Source organism: Pieris brassicae, chromosome 4, assembly GCF_905147105.1.
Source record: "Pieris brassicae chromosome 4, ilPieBrab1.1, whole genome shotgun sequence".
In the NCBI taxonomy this organism is placed as follows: Eukaryota; Metazoa; Arthropoda; class Insecta; order Lepidoptera; family Pieridae; genus Pieris; species Pieris brassicae.
In genome coordinates, this window is record NC_059668.1 from 17,241,644 (window position 1) to 17,253,849 (window position 12,206).

Here is a 12,206-nt window from a genome sequence, read left to right on the forward strand (position 1 = left end):
TATAATTTTAGTATAAAGTGTTTTATTTAAATAAAAATTTTCATTTTTCAATTGTCTTTGAGGTTTTATCGGTATAAGTAAGCCAACTAGATAATATATTTTTTTTATCCACGACCACCTAGTATTTGTAGTCCTTATAGTTTAACTGTCTGCCGACGTGTTGCACACGGTTATTCACTCACCCAACTTGCCGGATATCCTGAAGAGACATGGTGTCGGCCGTCACTAGCCACGGACTTGCTCGCTTCACAGCCATTGTCACTTCGGCACGTCACGCGGCTCATCAGCGCTCTTGTCACGGCATACGTGAATCGTGCACACCTAAAGAGCGACCATCGTGCCCACCATGTGAGTCACCACCACCACCAGCCTGCCGCGAGGCCGCCCAAGACTCGCCGTGTGCTGTCCGCAAAGTGTGCTGCGCGCCGCCTTCCGGACTCCGCCCACCATGCCCACCACCAGAGCCCCCATGCGCTCTTACATGCGACAATACATCGAAGGTAAACACATTTGTTGAATCAAATCATACTTGAACACGTCTAGAGCAAATATAAAATAATTTTATAAAGTAGACGCCTTATTTTACTCTTATTAAACACCGCTATGCATAGTTATTTGAAATGAATAAAATTGATACTTGCAGATTACGAATGTGACTGTAGAGCCACGCCAAGTGGTCGGATGTGGCGTTCAGCTCGACCGTGTGGCGCAGAGACTAGCCGCTGCCAAACAACGACGACGCGAGCAGTACGAGGAAGAGGCGAGGCGGTTATCGCACAGTCAGTCACACCTGTCGCCCATACCTGCCGAACCTTACAACCTCAAAGGCGTGCAACATTGCGCACGGGCAACTGACGGCCATGACTACATCTGCGCTCAAACACCGACTCCCACGCGCACTTGTGTTAACGGCGTACCACCGCCTCCGACGCCGGTGCCACTCAAGTCCTCTAAAGACTGCGAAATTCAAAGGAATCACCACCTCGACCCCTGCGCTCACAAACCACGAGTCTTTGTAGAAATAGATCGAAGTGCAACGATTAAATCTACTGAGAAAACAAGTGCCGAGAAAGCCTCTGAATCGTCGACTCGTGCACGCAAACAGTGCAAGGAAAATAAAAAAGAGTGGTGCAAATCACCACCTCAGTTGGCTAACGTACCGCCACCCTGCCGAGAGCCTAGTTTAGTTGAACGATTTCGCCGTGGTATCGGGGGCACCGACAGTAAGCCCTCGCACCGTGCTCTACACACACGCCCCGACACAGGGTCCTTGCTTGCTGCTTTCGTCGTCCCCTGTTCTGAGAAAACACCTCAGTCTGATAAGCTCTCAGCTATTTTGAAAGAAACAGAAAAATATGAAGAAACCGGACGAGGGCGCACAATAGGCTTGATTAACAATAACGCTAAAGTAGCGAAGTCTAACTTTGGGTCTCTTGAGTTGCAGATTCCATCAGAGGCTGATGCTGTGAGGGTGAGTGTGACGCTAGTCGCACAAACCGGTGGAAATGCAACAGCCCGGCAGTCGACAACAAAATGCACGCGCCGTGGCTCTTCGGACTCTTGGCTTTCTATAAAAAACATACAGAAAAAACTTTCAAGCAGTAAAAAGAAAGATCCGAAACCATCTGAAAAAGAAACTAGCTGCCCAGTGCCACCGCGGGTCATTCCGGCAAATCCTTGCGCCCCTTCCCGTTCACGGCCTCCTAATCCACCCCGTACTCCTTCCACGGCCGACCCCTGCGCTCCAAAGGATAACCGCACACGTTCCATTTGTGCCTTTTACCCACTTCATCTTTTATCGTGATATAGAAAATAAATAACAAAATTTATTATTAAAATTTATGCCTTAGAGTGTCGATATAAACATCAAATTTTTTGTAGATATTTAAATATATTATGCAGTGATATCTCGTCTTTTATTAACATAAGTACACACTAAGGTATCATCGAATCATTTTTATGGTGCACTTATGGAGGCTTTGTATTCAACATGGACCAGCCCCTCTAAAGTCACATTGGGGACTTTTACAATAACTATATGTACAGGTAACGTTGTGTTATCAGAGGCATCTGTGCAATTACTGTCGCAACTACTATCTATGCTAAACTGGGGTGTTCATTTGATTTAATTACACTAGATGTCGCTAAATGACTTAAAGAATAAATAATTTATATTATTAAATGCCAACTAAAATAAAAACTCCAATCTATCAATATTTGTATAATTTATATTTAGTTATAGTAAATATTTTAATATTATGCTACAATGCTGTTCGAACAACAACGCCATCTTCTGGATATTTCGGGATCATGCTCATTAACATAAAATCATAAAAATCTATTTTTTATCTTTAAGACTAATTAATACTATATAGGTTTATCGCACTAGCAGGTAATAATATAATAATAACAATAATAAATAATAATATTAGCAAAATACACACATTTCACTTCTTTTACTTACAAAAAGAAAGCTCAAGCACTTCATTTTGAAGCTCAGAAAAAAATTTCTTTCTTCAAAGGACATTTTTCCAATCTTAAAAATAACATCACACACAAGATTAATAAAACAACACATAAAATGAACTATTTATTTAAACACAAATCGCTCCACTAATCTTGGCAGTAACAATCACACGTGAACCAACCAGAACCGGTTGAACTACAAATGTATGGACCTTTAGCTTCCGCTTCACAGGCTTGCTGACAGCTTACTCCGAAGCCACTGCGCGCAGTAGTATAATAATTAGCAGAAACGCTCATTGTAATAATTATTATTATGAGGCAAAACAATGTTACCTTCATGGCTGCGTCTGACTGCAAAGTGCTCGCCATTAAGTGCTTCCAGATTTACAAGGTAAAATCATAGTGTTGTGAGCTAAAAAATATAGAAGTTTCTTAAAACAATACAGCAGATATCAAAATCGATTACAGTAGAATTACAGTAAAAGTTTGTTTAAATTTTAAAAGAAAAATAAGCTGCTGTATTAATTTATTATATATATATATTCTAAAATAATTTCCTCGTGATTCCGATAAGATTTTGGTGTCATTTACAAATAATTTCATTAGTGGGATTAAATTTGACGCAGTTTTCAGAATTTGACGAATGGCTTGCAGATCTAATTTAATAGTATTTGTGATCAGACAGTTCCTCTGCTTGGTTTTTATATTATTAATTATACTGAACTTGCGTTTGCACTCAGCATAAAAGGAGGCAGCAAATGGAATTTAATGTCTCCATTGCTATCTTTCATTTGAGACAACTGAAATGTAAAACAAATTAAAGAAATGAGATAAAAAACAAATTTATATAAATTACGTCAAGTGGGGTATTTTTAAGATAATTTGGAGTTATGAATAACGATAACAAATCTCTGTATAGCTCAGTCATTCTAAAGTCTAGTCTATTCTAAAGGTTAATGTTCGTCTTGAAATGATTTTATTATTGAATTAAATAATTTTTTCAGCCGTAGCTGAGTAGTAATCACAAAGAAGTCTAGGATCATTAAAAATTTGAATTAAATCCCAGAATCGACTTACTATACGCCCTATACTAAGGTAATAATATTTGACTCAACACACATTGTTTTCACGCTGGCAAGATCGGTACTTTCTTTTCAAATCTGCTTCCAAACATTCTCTTTCAGAAGATCCGATGACGTTGTTTACTATTGCTTGTAATTTATTATGCTTAAGATTAATGTTACTTGCAATTTTTTCCAAGTTCTACAAGATGATCCATTACTATGTGTGATATTTTATGTTCTTCCATAAAGACCGATAGCAATGGTACGCACATACGGCTGGCAAGAAAAACGAAGTTTATGTTTAGCACCTTCACCGTGTCTTTTAATAGCACCTAGATCGGCAGTTAAATAAGAATCGCAGACAGTGCAAATACATTTATAAGCAGATTTTTTGTCAGGTTTTAGCCACATACGAAAGTCGATTGCTGCCGATATTTTTTTTGCATTTGACGGACCAGCAGCGTCACGAACATTACTTCTGGATTCTAGATAAGGTTGTGTTACGTTTGATAAATTTATATGATCGGAAATTAAATACAGTATTTTCATACACTGTATTTGATAATACAGTACACAGTAGAAAAGTCTAAAAAACAGTAAATCTACAGTGCATCTGGAAGCACTGCGTGACACGTACATAAACGATGTATTAAGTATGTCGTTTTGTCTAAGAGCTTATTTAGGAATAGATCCCTACATAAGATCTTTCATTTTGATGTGAATATTAAATAACAGGTGATTTTTTTGCAATCCTAGTAATATCCGCTCCTTTTCATTGTTATCACGTTTATCACACGGCTTAATAGGTACATATTTCTATCTAAACATATATCTGTTCGATTTAAATTGTAAGTTATGTTGATTTATGTCTTGCTTGTATATTAGTAAAAACATTTATATGACAACCTCGTATAGAAAACATCTGTATAGGTCATGGGATCTTATACTATGTGGGAACCAGTTTCATCTCTTCTATGCACGTCATGCCAATATGGTATAGTTTTCCTTATAATATTGCGAGAGGGATTTTTTGTTTACAAACATCTTTATAACTTGTATAGGGTTATTTAATGTTTCTGTGCACATTCTTTCTTTAGAATATATCTTTTAGTTAGGTTCCTTTTTTAAATAGTTTTAAAATTTTGGGACTTGTTTTAACAGATATAGAATATGTTAAACCTTAAAGAGGGGTTTCAAAAAGCGAAAACGTAAATGTAATAAAACAAAGTAGATTTTAATATTTTATTTAACATCAGAACTAAATAAATCAATTAAATATTGTTTATATTCTTCCATTTTGATCGAATAAATTACTCTTACATTTGCGTCGTCCTTCTCAACAAATGTATTTGTATTCTGGCCCCTTTTATCACCTGATAAAAAATATAATAATAATAAACAAATATGTCAAAATCCATAAAATATATAGTCATTATTTTGAACAATTTCCTGTTCCTAATACACAGTAAATAAAAAAAACAATGGTGTAATTGATATAATTTTTCTTAAGACAGGTTTTTTAGTAAATAAAATTTATTTGTTCCATTGCTATAACAATTTAAATTTGAAATTATACCTTCAATTTTCATCAAGAATGTTAAATTTTGCTGTGAAATGCTGCTTTTTACGCAAATATTGGACCTTCATACTTTCATTGAACTATTGAGTTAATTATATTAAGTTTATTCATTTATTATGACTTAATGGTTAAGGAAAAGCAAGAATACACAGCCATGTTTATTTTACTGCAATTTTATATCATACTCTCAGTTCAAGTAGTATATTATTTTATTTATTTTTAATAACGAATAATGATAATTCAAAGTATTTTGAAATTTTATTTCTAGAAAAACTTTTGACGATTTCGTAGGTCATAAATCAAACCTGTAACCTTCTTATGGGATTTTTCTTTCTCCTGATTCAATCAAGATGAAGAAGAAGGTGATCAAAGATACATGACATCTAAGAGCAAGGTGCATAAGGTAGGTGCTGTGTAGACATTTACATACCACAAAGAACAATATCATTTTTGGCGTATTTATACTCTTCAACTAATTCTGGTCGAACAACAAGGGCTACTACAGCAGGATCAAGGGCCTGCCATCTATCGCTTTTAGGAAGATTTATTCTTTCATATAAATTCTGGGTCTTGACTATGTCCGAGTTTATTGCACCAAATACCTCTTCCCTCCATTGCTGTAAGTATAAATCTAGGTGAGACTATCAAGAACAACAAGCAAAGATTCATTAACCGCAATAGGGAAAACGAAACATTTTTGTATAACACTTTAGAATAGCTCCATGGACTCAGTAAATAAGAATAACATGATTCACATAAAACTATTTCTTTAATAAGATGGATCTTATCTTAAATAGATATGATTAACACTGACAGAGAAATTATTGTTTTAGATAAGATATTTTAGAACAGTGTTAGATTTAAGTATTTTTTATGTTTGATCAAATGTTTTAATCAGTAAGACGTGGGAACCCTTTTAAGTAAAAAAAACCTGTGTCAGGGTTCCCAACTCCATAAAAACTTAATTATAAATTTCTTTAAATATATATATATACATCCCAGTCCCGTTTCGTCTTCCTAATTTACCTTCATTTGTCTTCATATCTTTGCATATATTGCTTTATAATCGTAAAAAAATATATGATGAGTTCATCATTAAAAGATACCCTTTATTTATCAATATTTAATTTATGTTCAGACTGGTACCAATTTGGACTCACATTTATATCGACGCCCACATCGCATCGCCGTATACGTCGCCCATACCCCCCCCCCCAACTTTAACGTACAATTGACGTCATTACTTTGTTGCATATTGTTGTTGCTAAACTTGTCCACTTCAGCTTAAATACTTCTTTATTTTATAAAGAACAAACAACATTTTTTTTTTTCAATACAAAAGGTTTTTTGTTCGAAATTTAAAAACTCTCCTGAATTTTCTTGTGCGAACAGCGGTTGCTAACATATTGATGGTTGAAGACAAAAAGATACCTTTCCATTCAAAGTTCGATATCTCAGCAAGAAATGGTCGTTTCGAACTATTAAAAACTTTTTACCTACTTGCAGTTTGCCTATTACGATGTAATTATATCATAGTACTTTAGACCAAGACGAGTGGTTTGGCAATGTAAATTAATCTGACGTCCGTATATAGGACGCCAAAAGCAAGGGGACGCCATTTTAAATGCTTTTTAGTCCGTAAAGGACATCAATTTGTTCCAGGATATATACATAGTTAGTTACTTAAAATAGCATCAAAAATCAATCAAGATTTGATGTCTTATGGCAGATTATTACTATGAAGAAATCTGAAGTATACATGCATGTGGCGCATATGAAATGCCTGCATGATGTATATAAACTTATAGCGACACCTTCATACGCTACACACTATTCCAGCCGCTAAGAACTACCTCTAAACCTTAGCCATTGGGGCTTTCGGGCTTATCAGTAGTAATACTGGTCGTAAATCTTCCCTTTAGGTTGGAAGAAGCGCACAACATCCTTACTCCACAAAGTCATGCCCCACTGGATTTATTATGAATATATTTTTAATTATTATACGCAATGTAGTCATTGTATACTTACCCGTGAGAGATTTAAATGCGTCATAACTTGTGAAAAGGGTAGAATTGTAACTTTCTCTGGAGTCGCGTGTTTTCCTATTATGTGATAGGCTTCCACATCCATGTGAGCGTTGAATTCTGCGTCGGGTACTTCGTCATCTGTTAGGAGACCAATATTAAATATTTTCAATAAACAAATTTCTCTAATTTATATATGTAATTATTTTTTTGAAGTGAAACTTCTTTATCGGCGTTGGAATTTTTCGTTACGCGCCATCTTTTTCTTGTCCCTACCACGGTTGATTCGAAGTCATTAATAACAAAAATATATAAATATACCAATGATAGGAATAATTCTATTACACTTAATGAAATTCTGTTATAATCTTAGTAGTAATAAGGCAAAATGAAATAATTCTAATACAATTAATGAAATTCTGTTATAATCTTAGTAGTAATAAGGCAAAATGAAATAATTATATCATTTTTATTCATGTCCATTATAATAAAAGCCTTTTGTTAAACTTTATTTTATTTAACCAATTTCTGTAAAGTTACATATAGTAAATGATTTTTCGAAAAATAAGGTCACAAAGAAGCTTCACTTCTTACGTGTGTACACTAGTACACGCACACATATTTGAAATTATATTTTTCTTTATTGCTATATATTTTCACAATACTTTTAAGTGTTGTATGTTGTGTTTGTTATTTTAAATAATTGTGAGATACACTGTGAAGACAATTTTTTTTATGCTTACGGCAAAACTGAATGATATTAGTGGTTGGATGTTTAACTTCTGATAAGTTATCTTTTATTAGCTTATGTATAAAAAAAATATGTCATTGATAAGCTAAAGGAAATTGTTTATTGGATTTATAGTTTTGGAAATATATTATAAAAAAATTATATTTTGACCCTAAAATAAAATCAGAGCAAGAAAACGAAAAATTATTTACATATACAAATAAGTTTAATTAAATAAAGAGTACTCACTATGCCTCGCGGTGTCACTCGCAATCATAAATTCATTCGTCAGAATTTTATTTTATATATAAGAATAACTTACTATGTATATGTCCAGCACCAACATACAAATGCTTTATCCGTCCTAAGAAATTAGGATCCAAAGTAATTGCTAAAGCAATATTTGTCAATGCTCCCAATGTTATCACTGTCAGTTGTCCTGTATTTTCAATCCAAAGTATTAAATATTAATTAGTTATAATATAATTTTTAGATTTGCTTTAATTCGATAATATGCTATTATTGGTAGTTTAAACTGTTTGCCAATGGAAATTAATAAATATATATATGTGTGTTCTAAGTTTAGTGTTTCTATTATGAAGTAAACATAGTGAGGTAAGTATAGAGAAGTAGCGCCACTGGATTACTATGTGTTACTTCATGATAAATATGAAAATCAAATGATAAGAATCAAGTGTATTTTTGGTAATATTGTGAATAAAATAAATATTTAATCTGTAGTAAATTGTCTATACTGTCATATGGTAATACATTGAACATATTTGCATTGTTTCATCAAAAACAATATAGGACAAGACTTGAACTTATATTTCTATGTATAACTTAATACCTTTGTGAGTTTTTGAAAGTTCTATTAACGCTGAAACAGCATCTTGTTTTGCAGCTGGTACTAAATCGGTATGGACCTCGTCTATGTCTCCCAGGCCATCAAGACCAAAATAGTCTCCAGCATATGGTGTGGTGACAAGTGAGGCTTTGGATCCTCTATATATAGGCACCTGAAAATATGAAATTTTTCATTATTATTTATTTGACACTTAATGTCATTGAAAATATAATTAACTAGCTTAATGATTCAATATTAGGAGGGAATGGGCAGCCTAATTGTTGAAAAAGCAATCTTTTCGCGGCAACCGTAGTCAACCAGGTTATTTGAAGAGGTTAAGGGTGCACTACTTAATTTTACTCTCATAGTTTTATTATAAAATGTATCCTAACATTCATTATAATTTTTCTTAAAAATTCAAAAGCTTGAGTTGCCAAAATCAGTGGCACTACAACCTTTTTTGGTCTGGGCCTCAGATTTCTGAACTAGTTTCATGATCATTTTTAAATTTAATAGGCAAGTAGGTCATCAGCCTCCAGCGCATGACACACACACACCTTCGTCTTTTTGGGTCTAAGACATATTGGTTCTCTCACGTTTTCCTTCACTGTTTGAGCAAATATTGTATGCGCACATAAACCTCAAGGATGAGAATCGCAACATGAAGCCACAAGGCCAACACTAATTGTGTTGCATTACATTATCTTTAGAATCTTGTATTGTTATTTTATCAACAATGAAATACATACATACAAACAGATTAAAATAGATGCAAAATATTTTAGAAATACAAGTTTTTTTTACTTAAGCACAGTGTTGCGATCACCCCCTACAATATTAACAGTAAACTTACAACTACATACTGTAGTGTTTTAGAACTTGTACTTCCAACAGCATACTTAATTTGGGAATTGTGTTATATTATAATTTTGTATAATATGTAGATAAAATGTATGTGTTCAATACTTACATCTTGTCGCTTTGCAACTTTCAAAATCCTCTGATTATTGATGTAAACATTGTTTTCATTTGTATTTCCATTCCCAGTTGTTAGTCCTACCAATTTAGGTCTATAATTAAAAAACAATTATATTGTGATTTATTATTTTATTTTAGTTCTACTCCTGTTTTTTCTTGGGGAATGAATACCAGATCCACCACATAAACATACTGTATCAACTAAGCCATGGATATGTTGGGTAATAGTTTAATATTATTTTTTAAATATTTGTTTTTTTATAAATAAAAAAAGAGGATTTACCCATCATAGTGCTTCTCATTTAGTAAGGCCAAGAAAATAGCCATTGCATCATCTGCACCAGCATCATTATCAATTAATATTTTAGGCTCACACCTAAAATAAAAGGGATAAGTTTAAAATACAAAGCTTTTTTATAAAAAGGGACAATAATAAACCCTTACAATCACAATATTAAAATAAAGTAAATAATAATGAATAGTACATTAAAGGTTTTTAAAATTAAGTATATATCTCCAACTGTATTGTGGCCCGTTTGATAATTGTATGAGTGTTATTTTAATATCAATGGAGCAGTAAACTAGTTAGTCACTAATTAATGAAAACTAAATTATTCCTTGCATTCATAAAAGTCATATCGCAGGTATAATTATGGTACTTACTTCACATAGTAAATCACTGAATTTAATATTAATGCCAAACCTATAATAAGCATTATTTCTTTAACGCGTTATCAAATGCACGACATATGTCGAACGGACAATAGATAAAGACTACGTCATGTTGTGATTACATTAGGATTTAGGATGATTACAAACAAAACAAATATCTTAAATTAAAAAATATATAATATTATATATCACTATCATGTTTAACTTTACTTATATGTTATCACACTTTGATTTTTGTAAACAACAACTCACATATTTTATACATTTTCTTCACTTCTGCCTTTATTCTGAATTAATAAAAAACGCCAACGTGGGTAGATAGTATGTTTTTTTGTAAATAGATTTAATAGTTCTTATAATTGAAATTTTTTTAAAATTTAAATATCATTGATATTTAATATATATTCTAATACAATATTTTTATTTTCTCCCAAAGGGTAGGATAAAGTCTTTCGACCATAATTTGACGCCTATCCACCATGAACCTGATCTATTCCAAGTTTTTTTTTTGTATATGTCTACCGCCATCTAATAGCATCTAATAGATATCGCATAAAACAAAATTAAAAATATGAGAGATTATGGCAAAGTGATGTGTCAGCCGTCAAAACAAAATAGGAGACCTGTCACCGCTGCTTTTGTGATTATCTTCTTGAAATTTGTTATTTTATGAAAAAGTCTAAAAAGCCACACACGATATCAAGCAAGAAATATTGTTCTCAATGTTTATCGTTAATAAAAAGGAAATAGAAAGTGTAAATCAATCTCAATATTTTATTTCAAACTACGTGGTAGTTGACCGGTAAGTTAGACTGAGTTATTATGATACTTTTAGTTTATTTTATATTTTTCTGCGGTACTTAATTGTTACTTTTCTATACGCACATCGAGTGATTGTGTGTTTTTTTGAAAAAGAGATGAGGGCGAAGAAGAAAATCAACTTGGAGAGTTTCTATTTACAGTTTATTAGGAATAAAGTAAAGGATATATATATGGTTAGTAAGGAAATTCCATAAAAAAACAATTTTACAAAATAGAAGACAGAGATGCTAATTCCAAATTTAATAAGACCATCATTAGTTGTTATGGAAAATGCTAGTTATCATCTGTCAGGGCATCAACCTGTGTCCATTTTGTGTTTCTACCACACCAACTTTTCTATTTAAGATTATGTATGCAATAAATAAATAAATAAAATTCCGTACGTATGAACAAACCGCTGATATACAAGAATGGCTTCGTGCATATTTACTTTATGCTGATGTTTAACCACTTGAAGTAGTGAAAAAATACACTACCCTTATATGAGATGGATGAAGTATTAAAATCGCATGGTCGTGAAGTTTTAAAACTCAATCACCTTATTATCATTGCACATTAAATCCCATAGAAATAATTTGTGGTATAATGAAGCCAAAAATTGCTGATTAAACTGTAAATAAAATTATCAACAGAAAAAGTTATCTCAAATGCATGTGTTTTGATGAGAGGATTGGCGAAAATATTTTGAACATGTAAAGATAATTTTCATAAAGCAGAATATAATAAGTGAAATCCTGGAAGAGCGATTTATAATAAACACCTCTTGATCATCATCATCTGATGAAGAACAAAAAAATACAAGTGGAGTTTTTGTAATCGTTTTCTAGTTCTAAATGAGGTTTTAAGTAATTTTTATGATTGAAATGATGTATAAAAATTAGTACATGACATGTTTTTCTACCTAAGAACGCGATGTATAACAACATTCTTCATATAAATAACTAATATATTTCATGTTCATTAATACTAAAGACATAAATAAAAATTAAACAGCATCAAGATCATTTAATCCAATTTCCCCAGT

At 32.6% G+C, this 12,206-nt stretch overlaps 2 protein-coding genes across 3 annotated transcripts; one reads left to right on the forward strand and one right to left on the reverse strand.

The window, feature by feature from the left end:
* Positions 1-119: 119 nt before the first annotated feature.
* Positions 120-1,907, forward strand: LOC123709055. The gene is made up of 2 exons (XM_045660147.1): positions 120-500; positions 644-1,907. The coding sequence occupies exons 1-2, from the start codon at positions 210-212 to the stop codon at positions 1,802-1,804; spliced, it is 1,452 nt and encodes a 483-aa protein (XP_045516103.1). The 5' UTR covers positions 120-209; the 3' UTR covers positions 1,805-1,907.
* A 2,851-nt stretch (positions 1,908-4,758) lies between these two features.
* On the reverse strand, positions 4,759-10,669 carry LOC123708706 (probable uridine nucleosidase 2). 2 transcript variants are annotated; one of them, XM_045659548.1, is made up of 8 exons: positions 10,613-10,669; positions 9,972-10,064; positions 9,681-9,780; positions 8,714-8,882; positions 8,186-8,302; positions 7,138-7,274; positions 5,540-5,726; positions 4,759-4,903 (listed from the first exon to the last, which is right to left on the reverse strand). In XM_045659548.1, coding segments are annotated over exons 1-8 (936 nt in total). In that variant the 5' UTR covers positions 10,615-10,669; the 3' UTR covers positions 4,759-4,772. The 2 variants fall into 2 exon arrangements, with proteins under 2 accessions (XP_045515504.1, XP_045515503.1); XM_045659547.1 differs by lacking the exon at positions 10,613-10,669 and adding an exon at positions 10,352-10,515.
* Between the last annotated feature and the right edge of the window lie 1,537 nt (positions 10,670-12,206).

Bases quoted from the DNA above. Each gene is read 5' to 3' on its own strand.
- LOC123708706 (XM_045659547.1), bottom strand. From the start codon at position 10,404: ATGCTTATTATAGGTTTGGCATTAATATTAAATTCAGTGATTTACTAT. The intron at 10,065-10,351 runs GTAAGTACCATA...CTTTTATTTTAG, and splicing joins TCAGTGATTTACTATGTGAA to GTGTGAGCCTAAAATATTAA. The intron at 7,275-8,185 runs GTAAGTTATTCT...GTCTCCTAACAG, and splicing joins TGGTGCTGGACATATACATA to ATGACGAAGTACCCGACGCA.
- LOC123709055 (XM_045660147.1), top strand. From the start codon at position 210: ATGGTGTCGGCCGTCACTAGCCACGGACTTGCTCGCTTCACAGCCATT. The intron at 501-643 runs GTAAACACATTT...TGATACTTGCAG, and splicing joins CATGCGACAATACATCGAAG to ATTACGAATGTGACTGTAGA.